The sequence below is a fragment of the Neofelis nebulosa genome, chromosome 7, assembly GCF_028018385.1.
Source record: "Neofelis nebulosa isolate mNeoNeb1 chromosome 7, mNeoNeb1.pri, whole genome shotgun sequence".
NCBI lineage: Eukaryota > Metazoa > Chordata > Mammalia > Carnivora > Felidae > Neofelis > Neofelis nebulosa.
Window position 1 is genome coordinate 43,562,710 of NC_080788.1, and position 18,737 is coordinate 43,581,446.

The window sequence follows — 18,737 nt, forward strand, 5'->3', positions numbered from 1 at the left end:
AAGACCTGTATTTACATTGAACTTTTCCTCCCTTCTCAGTGGCTCCTGAATGAGCTCCACAAAGGGTTAGTCTTCCCTTCCCATTTTACAAATAAGGTAGTAAGACCCAGAGTCTTGGGGATAACAGTACAGGGATAGCATGTAGTTGGTTAAGAGCCCAGATTTTAAATCAGAAACAACTCAGTTCAAAATCCTGCCTCTGCTACTTAAATTATATGACCATAGGCACATTATTTAATTTCTCTCAGTTTCAGTGTCCTTATTTATTTTATGTTTTTTTTTGCTTGTACATTATGAAAGTAACATCTCAGTATGAGAAATACAAACTGTACAGAAGATGTAAAGCAAAAAGAGTATTTGAAATCTTTAAGAGCTTGAGAATTTTATAATTTTTTAAAACAGAAATATGGTTCACTTAATACAAGCAAGAAACCTTAATAGAGTTTGAATTACTCGAATTCCATGTGATAGAATGCTTTGTTTTGTTTTTAGTGATTGTATCTTCTAAAGACAGGGACATTATTGACTTCAGACTATTTGCCAAGTTGAATGCTTTCTGTGTCATTGTTTGTGATGAGAAGAACAATATTGCTGAAATCAAGATTCAAGGTAAAAGTTCACATACTATTAAGAATTTTTTAAAAGAGAAGCTTTTTTTAATGGTAAAGAGTATACAAATGGAGGGCTCTGAGCTGTGAAAACTGGATAATTTTTTTATGACATAATTGAATTGTATATTTTCTTAGCTCTTTGGGATGTAGATCTTGGTTAGAATCTGACCATCAAATTGAATGACAATACTGGTGTTTTGAATCTCTCGGAGTTGTCTTAGAGGTGAAAAGGGATCCTAATGTCCATGTAGAGATGCTATCAATGGGCTGGGATGTGGGTCCAATTTTCAGGTCAAGGTCTATGAATATGCTTTATCTTGGTACAAATGCAAAAGAACCTTATGATGAAGAGAAAGCCTATCTATGAGTCCATTATGTTCTTTTAGGCAAAAGCTGCTGAAATTGATAAGACTCTGTTTTTACCAGCTCACTATGATCTGATAACGGTAAAGAATGTTTAATGAAATTCTTGAATAACTTAAAAATGAAAAAAATTAGTTTTTTTCTTTGGCCTTTCCAAGCTGACAATTACCTTTAGTCTACATTTGATTCATGAAACTTATAGCTTCCATATGAATGACTGGATATAAGATATAAAAGATTTCCTAAAATCCCAAGATAATCTGTTTGCTCTAGGTGTAGTTTTTTTCAGAAGGTTGAAAATTCAGATAATTGATTTATAATGAATGTATTGGTTTCATTGTTTATAACACTGAAAATATATAACATTGCAACTAACTAATTTATCACTTGGGAGTTCAAGCATAGTTAATTAAAAAAAAAAATCACCCCAGGGGCGCCTGGGTGTCTCAGTCGGTTAAGCGACCGACTTCGGCTCAGGTCATGATCTCACAGTTCGTGAGTTTGAGCCCCGCGTCAGGCTCTGTGCTGACAGCTCAGAGCCTGGAGCCTGCTTCAGATTCTGTGTCTCCCCCACCTCTCTGCCCCTAGCATGCTTATGCTCTGTCTCTCTCTGTCTCTCAATAATAAATAAATGTTAAGTTTTTAAAAATCACCCCAAAATGAAATTATGCAATAAAAAGAAACATCTTGAGGTCTTCTTATGGTAGGTCTTTAGAAATTATAATAATATAATTTTTTTTTCCAGGCCTTGATTCTTCTCTTTGTCTTCAGTCAAGAAAACAGTCACTGTTTGCCAGACTGGAAAATATTATTGTCACAGATGTTGATCCTAAGACAGTTCATAAAAAAGTAGGTGTAGTAAATAGATAGCTAGTATGTTTTGATAATTGAGTATGAGATTTTATTTTTAAATATATTTTAAGAAATATTAATGAAATATATTTTGATACACAAATGTTTGTTTCTCTAATGATTATAAATATAAGCCCTTTTGTTTGTTTGTTTGTTTATTTATTTATTTTTAGTCTCAACCGAGTTAACATACAGTGTAGTCTTGGGTTTAGGAGTAGAATCCAGTCATTTGTCACTTACATATAATACCCAGTGCTCATCCCAACAAATACCCTCCAAATATAAGCCCTTTTTTAAATGAGACTTTGTCATTACCCTCTTGAACAGAATACATTCTAATCTCTGCTTTTCAGGCTGTGTCAATAATGGGAAATGAAGTTTTTCATTTTAACTTGGATTTGTATCCTGATGCCACTGAGGGAGATTCCTATACTGACATGTCCAAAGTGGATGGTGTGGTATCACTGAATGTTGGCTGTATTCAGATTGTTTATCTTCATAAATTCCTCATGTCATTTCTGGTAAAAGTCACTATTTATATGTTGATTTTCAACTTAGAAATACTTAAGTCTGATAGTTTTGATTTCAGATCTTATAAATTTTGGATTTTAGGATGTACATTGTTTTGATTATAGATGGTATTTATATATTAAGATAGAGGTTAAAACCTCTCTTTAATAGTTGAAATCTGAGTCATTTAATTTGTCTAGAACTGGAATTATTTTTGCTAGAACATGAATTTTACTTGAAACCAAATTTTCAAGTAAAAAAATACTAAAAATATCCTCCGCCCCCGCCCCACTCTGTTCTTCAGTCATATAACATTAGCCCTTATCAGGTAGCTCATAAATATGGATGGATGATCAGTGATTTTTTTCCTAATTCTAGATAAATGAGACTCAATTGAGAAATGTATAGGAAATAAATAGCACAGAAATAAAGAAGATGGTGTTATTAATGATGTGCTTGTCCTCTGTTTTTCTCCTTTTATACTTGGTGTCCACAGAACTTCCTCAACAATTTCCAGACAGCCAAAGAGGCTCTGAGTGCTGCCACTGTTCAGGCTGCAGAAAAGGCTGCCAGAAGTGTGAAAGATCTTGCCCAGAGGAGTTTTCGTGTTTCTCTCAATATTGATCTGAAAGCACCAGTTATAGTCATCCCACAGTCTTCTATTTCCACTAATGCAGTGGTGGTAGATCTTGGGCTCATCAGAGTTCAAAACCAGTTTAGTCTGGTGTCTGGGGAAGACTATTTAAACCCTCCAGTAATTGATAGAATGGATGTGCAGCTAACAGAGCTTAAGCTTTCTAGGTATACTCTCTTTGAATAATTATGGATTGAAGAGTTATTTAATGTTTTCCATGAATTTTGTGGCCATTGAAATTCATACCCAACATGCTTCGGTTGCACAGAATACTTTACTTTTATTTACTTTTTAAAAAGGTTTTTAATATTTATTTATTTTTGAGAGAGTGAGAGAGAGACAGAGTGCAAGTGGGTGAGGGGCAGAGAGAAGGGGAGACACAGAATCCGAAGCAGGCTCCAGGTTCCGAGCGTCAGCAAAGAGCCTGACGTGGGGCTTGAACCCACAAACTGAGAGATCATGACCTGAGCTGAAGTTGGAAGCTCAGTTGACTGAGCCACCCAGGCGCCCCCAGAATACTTTAATTATTAATCAACTTTTTATTTTGAAAAATTCCACAGTTACAGAAAAATTCCAAAAATATTACCATGATGATACCAATATTATCCTTTACCTGGGTTTACCAGTTGTTTACATTTGCTTTAACTATGTATGTCTGCATATTATTATTTAAAACATGTTTAAAAAATTTGTTTAATGTTTATTTTTGAGAGAGTGGGAGAGAGAGAGAGATGGACGGACAGAGTGCAAGTGGGGGAGGGGCAGAGAGAGAGGGAGACACAGAATCTGAAGCTGACAGCTCTGAGCTGTTAGCACAGAGCTTGATGCAGGACTTGAACCCATGAACCATGAAATCATGACTTGAGCCAAAGTCTGCCGCTTAGCAGACTGAGCCACCCAGGCACCCCTAAAACCTCTTTTTAATTTAATTTTTAAGTTGAGATAAAATTGACATATTGTCTTGCTTTCAGGTATATAACATGATTCAGTATTTGTGTATATTGTGAAATGATCATCACAATAAGTCTAACATTTGTCACCACACATACTTAAAATTTTTTTTTCTTGTGATGAGAACTTTTAAGATCTACTTTCTTAACCACTTTCAAATATACAATACAGTATTTTTAACTAGTCACCTTGCTATACATTACATTCCCAGGACTGACTGACTTTATAATGGGAAGTTAAAACATTTTTTGCTGAACCATGAGTATAGACTTTGCTCTTAACCCCTTGCTCTAAATGCTTTAGCATGTGTCCCCTAAGAACAAGGACACACATCCTTTTACATAATACAGTTTTCAAATTCTGGAAATTTAACACGGATACAGCAATAACGTCTAATATGGAGTCAGTATTCAAATCTTACTAGTTGTTCCAATAGTGTCCATTATAGTAATTTTTCCCCTCGATCAAGGGTCACGTATGGATGGCATTTAATTGTATCCTGTACTACTGAGGGGGATTTCTATATTACTAGTACTTACTTGCTCTGGAATAGTTCTTTAGTCTTTCTTAGTGTTTCATGATGAGACACTTTTGAAGAGTACAATCTAGTTGTTTCATGGAAAGTCTTTTAATTTGGTTTTGTCTGAGTGATTCTTCATGATTTAATTGAACTTATGTATTTTTGGCAGAATACTGCATACATAATGATGTATCTGTAGAGCTCCCACCAGATGACCCATGAAAATCTATATATAATACATTTTAAAATAATTTCTACCCTATCCAAGGAGATTTAATTAACTTAATAAAAAAGGAAAATTACAAGGCAAGTCCAGAAAATAATCCTGGAGAAGAGCTTTATCAAACTCTTCAGAAAATGCTAATTGTTCATCTTGCCATTTTTTTCTTTAATCTCTGTACCAATGCATATATTAGTCTTTGTACAACTATATTTGATGACTACTCCATGTATTCAACATTATGAATATCTTTTTAAAATTTAATCCATGTGTGACCTAATGTTTGAAGAAAAAGGTTTTCTTAATGGGTCATTGTATATCATGTATTTGACTCTTTCCCTAAAGTGAATTATAGATTGAGATTAGAAAAAACTAGCATGGGTTCAAATCACTATTGAGAGCAGTGACTTTTGATTTCAGTGTCTTTTTAATGATATGTTGCATTTCCCTCCTGTGTTTATGCATTTATATCAGTTATATTTTTCATTAGGACAGTGATCCAGCCAGGCATCTCCCATCCTGATGTTCAGCTCTTACACCCAATTAACTTGGAATTTTTTGTAAACCGGAATCTAGCTGCATCTTGGTATCACAAAGTACCTGTTGTAGAAATTAAAGGACACCTTGAATCAATGAATGTAAGTGTGTGAGTGAAAAATACTCGTTATTGAAATTTTAGACTCTGAAGACTTTCTTAGGATAAATCAATAAGATACGTGAAATTTTTGAGTGGTTGGTGTAAGAACAATTTCAATGAGATGTCCAAAAATATGTTCATTATTTAGCAGAATTTAATCTTCAGTTAAGTGTTATTGTGTGTGTGTGTGTGTGTGTATACAAAAAATATATATATTTATACACACACATATATACATATATGCATATACATATATATATACATATATATATACACCATATATGTGTGTGTGTGTATATATATATATATATATATATGATATACATTATTAGTTTAGGGTATATAACATAGTAATTCAACATTTATTTACATTGCAGAAATAGTCACTACAATAAGTATAGTTCTCATCTGTCACTTTACAAAGTTAATATAGTATTATTGACTGTATTTTCCATACTGTACATTGTATCTCCATGACTTACTTATAACTACAAGTTTGAATTTATTAATCCCTTACACCCATTTCACATCCCTAATCCCCCTTCCCGTCTGGGAACCACCAATCTGCTCTCTGTTTCTATGAGCCTGGTTTTTAGTTTTGTTCTGTTTGGCTTTTTAGAGTCTACATATCAGTAAAATCATGCTGTGTTTGTCTTTCTCTGACTTATATCATTTAGCATAAGTGTTTTTGTTTTCTTTGGATAGATAAGCAGTAGGGGATAAGCAGTAGCTAATCATATGTTAGCTCTATATATTTTTAGGAACCTCCATACTATTTTCCATAGTGGCTAGTTTATATTCCTACCAGTAGGGCCCAAGGGTTCCCTTTTCTCCACATCCTTGCCAATATTAGTTGTTTCTAGTCTTTTGGGTAATAGCCATTCTGAGAGGTGTGAAGTGATACCTAACTGTGATTTTGATTTGCATTTCCCTGATGATTAGTGATGTTGAGCATCTTTTCCTGTGCTTGTTGGTCATTTCTGTGTCTTCACTGAAAGAATGTTTATTCATATCCTCTTCCTGTTTTTTAACCAGATTGTTTTTTTGTTACTGGGTTCTATGAGTTCTGTATATATTTTGATATTAACTGCTTATCAGTTATAGGATTTGCAAATATCTTTTTCCATTCAGTAGTTTGCTTTTTCATTAAATTTTTTCAAAATATTTTATTTATTTTTGAGAGAGAGAGAAAGAGAGAGTGACAGAGTACAAGCTGGGCAGGAGCAGAGAGAGAGGGAGACACACAGGCTGAAGCAGGCTCTAGGCTCTGAGCTGTCAGCACAGAGCCCGAGGCAGGGCTCAAACCCATGAACCATGAAATCATGACCTGAGTCAAAGTCGGATGTTTAACTGACTGAGCCACCCAGACGCCCCACTTTTTCATTTTAATGATGGTTTTTTTTTTTTTCTATGCAGAAGCTTTTTAGTTGATATAGTTTCATTTGTTTATTTTTCCTTCTGTTGTCTTGGCTTTTAGAGTCAGATCTACGGAAACGCCTTTAAGACTGATGTTAAGGAGCTTAATGCCTATGGGTTTTTTTTAGGAGCCTTATGGTTTTGGGTCTCATATTCATCTCATATTCAAGACTTTCATCCATTTTGAGTTCATTTTTGTATATAATGCAAGGTAGTGGTTGACTTTCATTCTTTTACATGTAGCTGTCCAGTTTTCCCAGCACCATTTATTGAAGAGGCTGTCCTTTCCCCATTGTATATTCTTGCATCTTTTTTGTAATATTAGTTGATCATATATGCATGGGCTTATTGCTGGTTTATGATTTATGTGTCTGGTTTTACGTCCAATATCATACTGTTTTGATTACTATAGCTTTATAGTATAGTTTGAAAACAGGCATCATGACACCTTTGGCTTTGCTCTTTCTTAAGATTGTTATGGCTATTTGGGATCTTTTGTGATCCCATAGAAATTTTAGAATTATTTGTTCTGGACCTCTGAAAAATGCCATTGGAATTTAGGTAGGGATTGCATTGAATCTGTAGATTGCTTTGAGTAGTAATGTTAATTATTCCCATTCATGGGCATCAAATATCTTTCTATTTATTTGTGTCTCCTTCAATTTGTTTTATCAGTGGACAAGTATTTTGTTCTTTTTGATGTGATTGTAAATAGGATTGTTTCCTTGATTTGGCTTTCTGATGGTATGTTATTATTGTAAGGAAACACAACAGATTTTTTTGTACATTAATTTTGTATCCTGAAGCTTTACTGAATTCACATATTATTTCTAACAATGTTTTTGTAGAATCTTTAGAGTTTTCTATATATAGTATCATGTCATCTGCAAATAGTGTGACAGTTTTACTTCTTCCTTTTCAATTTGGATTACTTTTATTTCTTTCTCTTGCCTAAATGCTATGGCTGGGACTTCCAGTATTATATTGAATAGAAGTGGAGACAGTGAGCGTCCTTGTCTTGTGTCTGATTTGGAGAAAAAGCTTTTAGCTTTTTACCAATGAGTATGATATTACCTGCGGGTCTGTCCTATATGATCTTTATTATGTTGAAGTATGTTCCCTGTATATCTGGTTTGTGAGTTTTTATCATAAATGGATGTTGAATTTTGTCAAATGCTTTTTTCTGCATCTGTTGAGATGATTGTGATTTTTATCCATCATTTTCTTAATGTGATATATGATATTGATTGATTTGTGGATGTTGAACCATCCTTGCATCCCTGGAATATATTCCACTTAAACATGGTTTATGAGCCTTTAATGTATTGTTGAATTTGGTTTGCTAATATTTTGTTAGGGATTTGTATCTATGTTCATCAGGGATATTGCTTGTAGGTTTTTTTATTAATTTTTGTAGTGTACTTTTCTGGTTTTGCTATTAGGGTAATGCTGCCCTTGTGAAATGAGTTTGGAAGTGTTCCTTCCTTTTTCATTTCTTGGAATAATTCAAGAAATGAAATTCTAATTCTTCTTTAAATGTTTGGTAGAATTAACCTGTGAAGCCATCTGGCCATGGGCTTTTGGTTTGGGGGGAATTTTTAAGTTATTGATTCATTTTCATTACTTGTAGTCAGTGTATTCAAATTTTCTATTTCTTTGTGATTCATTCTTCAAAGGTTGTGTATTTCTAGGAATTGTTCCATTTTTTTCTAGATTGCCTGATTTGTTGGCCTGTAATTATTTATAGTAGTCTCTTATGAACCTTTGTATTTCTATTGTGTCAGTTATAGCTTCTCTTTCACTGCTAGTTTATTTGGACCCTGTCTTTTTTTCTTGATACGTCTGGATAGAGTTTTATCACTTTTTTTTATCTTTTCAAAAAACAATCTTATAGTTTCATTGATCTTTTTTTTTTCTGTTTATTTCTTTTTGAGACAGAGAGAGACACAACATGAGTGGGGGAGAGGCAAAGAGAGAGGGATACACAGAATCAGAAGCAGACTCCAGGCTCTGAGCTGTCAGCACAGAGCCTGATGTGGGGCTCGAACTTGTCAACTGTGAGATCATGACCTGAGCCAAAGTTGGATGCTCAACCGACTGAGTCACCCATGCACCCCTCATTGATCTTTTTAATTCATTTTTAAGTCTCTGTTTCATTTATTTACTCTCTGATTTTTATCATTCCCGTTTTCTACTAACTTTGGATTTTGTTTGTTCTTTTTCTCGTTCCTTTAGGTATACAGTTAAGGTGTTTATTTAAGATTTCTCTTGTTTCTTGAGGTAGGCTTGTATTGTTATGAGCTTCCCTCTTAGAATTGATTTTGCTGCATTCTTTAGATTTTGGTATGTTGTATTTCTGTTTTCGCTTGTCTCTGGGTATTTTGTTTTTGTTTCTTTTGATTTTTTGATGACCCATTGGTTTTTCAGTAGCATGCTATTTAATCTTCACATTTCTATGGTTTTTCTAGTTTTCTTATAATTATTTCTAGTTTTGTACCATTGTGGTTGGAAAAGATGCTTGATATGATTTCAATCTTCTTTTTTTTTTAAGTTTATTTATTTATTTTGAGAGAAAGAGTGTGAGCAGGGGAGGGGCAGAGAGAGAGAGTGAGGGAGAAAGAATCCCAAGCAGGGATTCCCACACCATCAGTACAGACCCTGATGCGGGGCTTGAACTGATGAACTTCGAGATCATGACCTGAGCTGAAATCAAGAATCAGATGCTTAATCGGCTGAGCCACCCACGTGCCCCTGATTTCAGTCTTCTTAAATTTTTTGAGAGTTGTTTTTTTTGACCTAATATGTCATCTATCCTGGAGAATGTTCCATGGTCACTGGAGAAGAATGTGCATTCTTTTGCTTTTGGGTGGAATGTTCTGTATGTATCTGTTAAGTCCATCAGATCTAATGTGTTAAGAGCAGTGTTTCCTTCTTGATTTTTTTGTCTAGGTGATCTATCCATTGGTGTAAGTTGAGTGTTAAAGTCTCCTACTATTACTGTATAATAGTCAACTTCTTCTTTGAGGTCTGTTAATATTTGCTATCTATATTTAGGTGCTCTTATGTTGGGTGCATATATCTTTATAAACATCCTACCTTGCTTTATTGATCCTTTTATCATTATATAGTTGTCTTTTTTGTCTTTTATTACAGTTTTGTTTTAAGGTCAATTTTGTAGGATATAACTGTTCCAGTGTTCTTTTCGTTTCCATTTGCATGGAACATCTTTTTTCATCCCTTTACTTTCTTTCTTTGTGTCCTTACTTCAGAAGTGAGTCTCTTCTAGGTCTTGTTTTTTTATCCATTCAGCTACTCTGTCTTTTAAATGGAGAATTTAGTCCATGAATTTAAAGAAATTATTGATAGATAGGTATATACTTTATTTTTCTTTTATTAATTGTTTTCAGGTTGTTTTGTAGTTTCTCTGTTCCTTCATTTTCTTCTCAATTCCTTTGTATTAGATGATTTTCTTTCATGTTATGTCTAGATTCCTTCCTTTTGTGTATTTACTATATGTTTTTGCTTTGTGCTTACTGTGAGGTTTACATACCCTATCCTTTGTATGTAAGAGTCTATTTTAAATAGATAACCACTTACTTTGAATGTATCCAAAACTCTACATTCCCCCCCCCCGAACAGAATTTATGTTTTTGATGTCACCTTTTACATCTTTTTTTTTAATGTATCTTTTAAGTAATTATTGTAGTTTCAGTTAATTTTACTACTTTTGTTTTTTGACGTTTTTAGTAGTTTTATAAGTGATTAATCCACTACCTCTACTATATGTTTACCTTTTCCAATGAGATTTTTACTCTCATATGTTTTCTTTTTATTAGTGCCTTTTTTATTCATCTTTTTTTTTTTTAATTTTTTTTTTCAACGTTTTTTATTTTATTTTTGGGACAGAGAGAGACAGAGCATGAACGGGGGAGGGGCAGAGAGAGAGGGAGACACAGAATCGGAAACAGGCTCCAGGCTCCGAGTCATCAGCCCAGAGCCTGACGCGGGGCTCGAACTCACGGACTGTGAGATCGTGACCTGGCTGAAGTCGGACGCTTAACCGACTGCACCACCCAGGCGCCCCTTTATTCATCTTAAAGAAGGCTTTTTAGTATTCTCATAAAGCTGATTTAGTGGTTATGAACTCCTTTAGTTTTTGCTTGTTTGAAAAACACTTTCTCTATTTGAATGATAATCTTGCTGGGTAGAGTATTCTGGGTTGGAAAATTTTTTTAGTACTTTGAATGTGTCATGCTACTCCCTTCTGGCTAGTAAAGTTTCTTCTGAGAAATCTGCCAATAGCTTTATGAGGTTTCCCTTGAATGTAGCAAGTTGTTTTTGTCTTGCTGCTTTTAAGATTTTCTCTTTAATATTGACATTTTAATTATAATAAGGCTTGGTGTAGTGCTCCTTGTGTTCATCCTTTTTGGTAATTTTCATGCCTCCTCGACCTGGATGTCTGTTTCCTTCTCGAGGTTAGGGAAGTTTTCAGGCATTATTTCTTCAAAATGTTGTCTGCTACTTTCCTCTCTCTTCTCTTCTAAGACCTCTGTAATTTTAATGTTCTTCTGTTTGTCTTTGTCCCTTAAGATACCTTCATTTAAAAAAAATTTTTAATGTTGTTTTTGCTCTGTCTTGGTAAGTTCTGTTGCTTTATTTTCCTGCTCACCAATCTGTTCTCCTTCATCCAGTCTGCTGTAGAACCCCTCCAGTGTATTTTTCATTTCAGCTATCGTATCTTCAGTTCTCTGGCTTCTGTTTGTACTGTCTTATATTTTATATCTCCTTGTTGAAATTCTCACTGTCCTTATCCATTCTTTTCCTGAGTTTCCGTGAGTATCTTTATGATCATAACTTTAATTCTTTATCAGGTAGATTGCTTAACTCCATATCATTAAGGTGTTTTTCTCAGGTTTTGTCTTATTCTCTTGTTTGAATGTATTTGTTTCCTCATTTTATTTGATTTTCTGTGTTTGTTTCTATTTGGTGAAACAGGCAGTCTTTTTAGTCTTGAATGGTAACCTTGTTTAGGTGATGATTCTTCTTGTTCAACCTTGTCCTAGCTTGTGGTTGTCTTCTGAACCTTTGTGGTTGTCTAAAACACCTGATTTATTATTGGTATGCCCCCATTGTTGAGGGTGTGCCAAGATCTGTCAGTGATCCAAGGGGAGGAATATTATTCAGCACCTAGTTTCAGGCTGATTAGAAGCCAGACCCTCAGGCAACTGCTTTTAAAGTATGCAAATGTATATAGTCCTATGGGACTGCAATCATAATCCCTGCTCAGGGCTCTAGGAGATCTGAGCACCAGCTGCAGAAATTGGCATATTGTATTGGTGTGTAAATGAATGTATGAACTCCTTTCTCACAAGTCTTGTTTAGCTGTAATGAGGCCAACGGGGATGTGCAAGGATGGTGTCTCCCTGCTTTTGTACCCTGAAAGCACCTTCTTAGTCTCTAGATATGTGGGAAACTTTAATCCTGTCCCTCAGGCTGATACTCAAGGCTGAGTAAATAGGCCTTTGTCATAGGAAGACTGAGGTTGTGCTTCAGTCTGCTGTCTGTGCAGTGCCCTGGGGGTGTTGACCTGCCAAGAACTGTTTTTCTGCTTGTTATGGTCCTCTGGAGCTCTGGAACACCAACTCTCTTGACTAGCAGGGCCAGCGCATCAAGGGATGTTCTCTTTCTGGATTGCACATGGCTGCTGGCTTTAGGAAGACAGTTGGTGAGTGTAGGAGGCAGAGCAGACTCACTGGCTTCAGAATGGCAGTGGGAAAATGTCTTGACCGTGTGTGCCCATGGACTTCAACAGTGAAATAGGCTAGTGTCTTGTGTGTCTGTGTATCAACTTTAGGCTGGGAGTGGGAAAATGCCAGGATCACTCACTAGTTCCAGCCACGGGTGTGTTGCAACTGCCTGTGCTTGCGCACGTGAGCCAGGGAGTGGGAGAACTCCACCACAGTTCTGCTCTCTGGTCCAGCCAGGATGCAAGGGAGCACTGCAATTGCCAGTGCACTGCAGCTTCAGCAAGTGCCTTGACTGTTCCCCCGCTCATCCCAGCAAGGCTCTGGGAGAGTGCCATATCCGGACTCCCCTGTCTATGCTAGTAGGCTATGTGGAAAGTGCAACCGTGGTAGCTGCCAGCATGTCAGCCTCCCAGGAGTGTTTCAGATGTCCCTTGCTCCTTCAGCCAGTGTACCCAGATCATCAAGTGAATTCCCCTCCTGTGTAGTCTAGGTGTTTTTCACACTGCCAGTTTTTTCACTGGATCTTGGGGCAAGCCCTTTAAGAGGGGAATCTCAGTTTCCTACAGCACTTTGGGGCCTCTGGAGGTCAGCACTGTTGGTTTTCCAAGCCAGACCTTCTGGGGGCTCCTCTCTCTAGTGCAGATCCCAGGGGCAGAGGTGGCCCATGGGGAGTACCAAGTCATCACTCCTCCAAGAGAAGCATCTGTGGTGAGATCCCTCCCTGTTGTGTGACACCACACTGGGGGTAGTTTTTTTTGTGAGACGTGTCTCTGTCTTTCCAGCTCATTTCAGTATGGTCCTTTTATCTTTTGTTTTGAAGAGCAGTTTACCAGGTTTTAGGTCTTTCTCAGAGGGAAATGATCCATATGTAGTTTAGATTTGGTGTGTACATACATGGGAGGTGAGCTCAGGATCTTCCTATGTCACCATCTTGGTCTCCCTCTTCATTACTTAATTTTTAAATTTGCTATATGTTGCAGGGAGTATGACTGGAGTCACAAAAGATGAGTCCGCAAAGTGCAGTTAAGTGAAGGTCCTCATACGGGTGGGAATGAGGCCCTGACTCCAGAATGAAGCTTCTTTTTATTAGGATAATTGCTAAAGACTAGGTGCATAAAGTCAGCTCAGCAAGGGTGTTAATCAATCTAATGGTTTAGCTTTTCAAGGTTAATTTTGAGTTAATTGGTTTCTGTAACACTAGGAAGGGTCAGGTATTAAGGAGCATCCAGCCTTAGACAATGTTAATGGCTCTAGGCGTTCCTTACCAGCCATAGCTGTGTTCAGCTGTGTAAACATGTCCTAAGGCCTTGCACCTTTTCCAGCCCTTCCCTTTTGAAGCCTTTTCCTTTGATGCTTCTCTCCTGCATCTCCCACAGCCGTATACGTACACATTAGCAAAGATCTGTGTGTAAGTTATTTATTAGTATAGTATATCTCATTCTATGTGTTATATACACATACTTTTAATTTCAGGGGTATCTGAGTACCCTTATAGCATTGAGAGAAATGATTATTTTTTGTATCGAAGATAGCCTTTTTATTTCATTGGAGTTGTTAATTTTAAAGAAGTACAATTTTTGTTTTTTCTGAATTTGTCATTTTTTAAAATTATTTTTTAATTTTTTTTTACATTTATTTATTTTTGAGAGACAGAGAGAGGCAGAGCACAGGTTGGGGTGAGGCAGAGGGAGAATGAGACACTGAATCTGAAGCAGGCTCCAGGCTCCGAGCTGTCAGCACAGAGCCCAATGAAGGGCTCGAACTCACAAACTGTGAGATCATGAACTGAGCTGAAGTCGGATGACTGAGCCACCCAGGCGTCCCTGAGTTTGTCATTTTTTTAAATGATCTGATTTCTTTAATCATTATTATTTTTCACTAAAGATTATATAAGTTAAGTAGTGTAACTAATCCTGACTGATAAATCACATTTTTTCCTCCAAACGTTGTATTACCATTGAAAATAAAAGTATTTAAATGAAATAAGTAGTGGAATAATTGAATGGGTAGTGAAGATCTAATTTTCAGTCACTGTGAAGGTTATTGTGTCCTTCATGTTTTATAAATAGTAATTTATTTCTATATTAAAATTGTTTTATTTTAAAATGAAGTACCTTTATCTTTTCTTTTAATGATATTTCACAGGTTAATCTAAATCAAGAAGATCTTAACCTTTTATTTAGAATACTAGCAGAAAATCTTGGTGAGGCTACTGAAGACTTAAATAAAATGAAGCCAAGAGAACAAAAGACAGGTAAGAGACTGACAGAAGGTGGCATAATACACGTATCTCCTTATTTTACACTTTAGCACGGGAGTCAAACCATAAAAATGACATAAATATATATGTACACATTGTGATTTGTATTGCCATGAAAAGAAGGAAGATATTTATTTGTTGAATACATATTGAATAAGACCATAGTTAGAGATGATGGACTGTCATTTAGTTATCCCAATAGTCAGTTACCGATTCAGAACTTTTTCTAAGTTGTGTAAGTTAGGAGGAAGCCATAAAAAGTATTTCTTTTTTTTTTTAAATTTTTTTAACATTCATTTATTTGTTAGAGACGGAGAGAGACAGCATGGGCTAGGGATGAGCAGAGAAAGGGAAACATAGAATATGAAGCGGCTCTGGGCTCTGAGCTGTTAGCGCAGTGCCAGATGCAGGCCTCAAACCCACAAACTGGAGATCATGACCCGAGTCAAAGTCCGATATTTAACCGAGCCATCCACGCACCCCATAACAAGCACTGCAAATCTGGTGGATTCCTGGAATAATTTTTGAATTTGCATGTATACAAAAAAAATTTCAAAGTTTGCAGTGGGCTATGGTAACATACTTAATCTTATTTTCTTAAGTTTATTTATTTTGAGAGAGAGAGAGAGAGTGAAGGAGGGGCTGAGAGAGAGAATCCTAAGCAGGCTCTGTGCGCTGTCAGCGCAGAGCCTGATGCAGGGCTCAATCCCATGAACTATGAGATTATTACCTGAGCTGAAATCAAAAGTCAGATGCTGAACTGACTGAGCCAGCCAGGGGTCCCCGATTTTTAAGTGAGGTTTTGTAGTAAAATATCTTTAAGAATTGAAACATTTGGTAAATAACTCAGCAAAGAAAATGCTGACAAATTGTACTACGGTAAAACTTTAGAGAATTTAAATTATTAGTTGCAATGGCCCTTTGACTTACTTAAAGGCAAAGTAACTACTGGACTTAATTTTTACATTTTTTTAAATGTTTATTGGGGCGCCTGGGTGGCTCAGTCGGTTAAGCGTCCGACTTCGGCTCAGGTCATGATCTCACGGTCCGTGGGTTCGAGCCCCGCGTCGGGCTCTGTGCTGACAGCTCAGAGCCTGGAGCCTGTTTCAGATTCTGTGTCTCCCTCTCTCTGTGACCCTGCCCCGTTCATGCTCTGTCTCTCTCTGTCTCAAAAATAATAAACGTTAAAAAAAAAAAAAAAAAAAAAAAAAAAATTTAAATGTTTATTTATATTTGAGGAGAGACAGAGCAAGAGCAGGGGAGGGGTAGAGAGAGATGGAGATGAATCTGAAGCAGGCTCCAGACTGTGAGCTGTCCGCACAGAGCGCAGTGCAGGTTTCCAACCCACGAGCTCTGAGATCATGACCTGACCAAAGTTGGATGCTTAACTGACTGAGCTACCTAGGCGCCCCTAGACTTAATTTTTAAAAAATGTTTATTTTTGAGAGAGAGAGAGAGAGAGAGAGAGACAGAGCATGAGCAGGGGATGGGCAGAGACAGAGGAGACACAGAATCCAAAGCAGGCTCTAGGCTCTGAGCTGTTAGCACAGAGCCTGACATGGGGCTTGAACTCACAAACCATGAGATTATGACCTGAGCTGAAGTCGGATGCTTAAGTGACTGAGCCACCCAGTGCCCCTGGACTTAATTTTTAAAACTGTTATATATGTGTATTACACACACAGATATATATAATTATTTTTTCCATTGAATGGTACTATCCTAAAAGTGTGTGTGTGTGTGTGTGTGTGTGTGTGTGTGTGTGTGTTTATGCATTTTGCTTTTTTCTTTTAAGTAACAGTTTATCTTGGTGTTTATATCTTTTTTTTTTTAATTTTTTTTAATGTTTATTTATTTTTGAGACAGAGAGAGACAGAGCATGAACGGGGGAGGGTCAGAGAGAGGGAGACACAGAATCTGAAACAGTCTCCAGGCTCTGAGCTGTCAGCACAGAGCCCGACGCGGGGCTCGAACTCACGGACCATGAGATCATGACCTGAGCCGAGGTCGACCACTTAACCGACTGAGCCACCCAGGCGCCCCTATATCTTTAAATATAATATGTATAGATATGTCTCATTCTTTCTAATGGCCACCTGGTATTAAATTCTCTTGACGTATTATAATTTATTTAGCAAGTCCATACTGATGGACATTTCAGATTGTTTTCAGTGTTCCACTCTTCCCACATTGCATTGAACGTCCTTGTCCATACACTTTTACAAGTGTATGTGTATCTGTAGGGGAAATACCAGGGCTACTGGATTAAAGGATATTTAATTTTTATTTACTTAATATATATTAAGTTAATGAATTTAACATTTTTGACATCTTGCCAATTGCTCCCCTTAGAACTTGTACTAATTTTGCACTCCTGCCGGTTTGTTTTTCTGTGCCTTTTCTAACACAGCATATTATTAGATTTTAAAGTTTTTGACAAATTGCTAAGTAAAAAATGGTATCTCAGTATATTTTTTTCATTTAAAAAACTTTTTTATTATATGTTAATCTGTATTACAGAGCACAAATAGTAAAGAATGCAAGTCTTAAGTGTACAGTTCAGTGAATTTTTATATATAGCTATACCGTATAGCTGTCAATCACCATGGTTAATATATAGAACATATCCGGCCTCCCCTTGAAGGCCTTCCTATGTTCCTTCCCACTCAATACACCCACTCTGCCCTCAGATCAACCTAGAATTGACTGTCATCCTAATTTGTAATACCACAGGTAGATTAATTTTGCTTTTTCTTGAATTTCACATAAATGGAATCATAGAACTTACTCTTTGGTTTTTGGCTTGTCTCAGTCATCATTTTGTTCATGAGATTCCTGCATGTTGTTGTGTGTGGCGGTAGTTTGTTCTTTTTAAATCTGTGCAGTATTCATCATATGAATTGATTAATATTGATTTTATCCATTCTACCTTTGATGGAGAACATTTAGGTTGTTTCCATTCTTTGATGGTCTTGAATAGAGTTGCTGTGAATGTTGTTATACATTTCTTTTGTCATACTTATGTCCTGTTTTCTTTTGGTTGTATAGCTAGGCTTCACGTGATAGGCTCACTTGTTAGGCTTACGATTAGCTTCAGTAACATGCTGAACACGATTTTCCAAGTGGTTGTACCAGTTTACCAGCAATGTATGAGAGTTTTAGTTGTTTCACATTCTCACTGGTCCTTGGTATTGTCAGTATTTTTAAATTTCACCATCCTGGCTGATACACAGTGTTATTTTTATGGATCTTACTTGTTCCCTGATTACTACTGAAATTAAAACCTTTTCATATGCATAATGGCCATTTGGATATCCTTTTTTATGACATGACTATTCAAGTCTATTGAGCATTATTTTTATTGAGATGTTTGTGTTTTTTTCTTAGTGATATATTGGAGTTCTTTGTTCATTCTGGATATGAGTCCTTTATTGGTTATATGTATTATATTTATGTGTTGATATATATATATATGCTATATATATACCCTATCTGTGATTTGCTTTTCATTCTTTTAATGGGTCTTTTATTAATAGAATTAGTTAATTGTAGTGAATTCCAGTATACTATTTTTAAAAATGATGAGTGCTTTTTCTATTTAAAAAATCTTTGCCTATTCCAGGAGTTATTTTGTAAAAGCAAATCATTTGCTAGAATTATTCCCCTGGATCACACTCTGTTTGGAACAGTGCTGGAGTAAGGTGATAGTTAAGAAACCTCACCCTATGTGTTTCTCAAAGATAATAATTGACAGCAATCGTTTTCCATATGCCTTTCTGGTATGGTTTACAGAATTCTTATGTGTTGTGTTCATGATCATAGATAATGTTAACTGAAGTAATATTAAGAATTAATATAATGATATTGAGGGTTAGTTGAGAGTAAAGACTTTCACGGGACTGATGAGTTTGGATTCTACCATTTGCCATCAGTGTGATGTTGGGGAAGTTTTATGTATTACAGTTTAGAAAGCAGTTTTATTGCATGTCAGAGTATATGAATTTCAGCACAAGAAC

At 36.1% G+C, this 18,737-nt stretch overlaps 1 protein-coding gene across 5 annotated transcripts in view; it reads left to right on the forward strand.

The window, feature by feature from the left end:
- Positions 1-18,737, forward strand: part of VPS13C (vacuolar protein sorting 13 homolog C) — a 200,150-nt gene that overhangs the window by 88,349 nt on the left and 93,064 nt on the right. For all 5 annotated transcript variants that reach the window (XR_009264099.1, XR_009264100.1, XR_009264101.1 and 2 more), the window contains 6 exons: positions 493-609; positions 1,720-1,823; positions 2,180-2,347; positions 2,833-3,137; positions 5,152-5,299; positions 14,607-14,715. Coding sequence is in view for 2 of the 5 variants with exons in the window: in XM_058737530.1 (XP_058593513.1) it covers positions 493-609; positions 1,720-1,823; positions 2,180-2,347; positions 2,833-3,137; positions 5,152-5,299; positions 14,607-14,715 (951 nt within the window). In the remaining 3 variants the exon portion in view is untranslated. The remainder of the gene's footprint in view (positions 1-492; positions 610-1,719; positions 1,824-2,179; positions 2,348-2,832; positions 3,138-5,151; positions 5,300-14,606; positions 14,716-18,737) is intronic.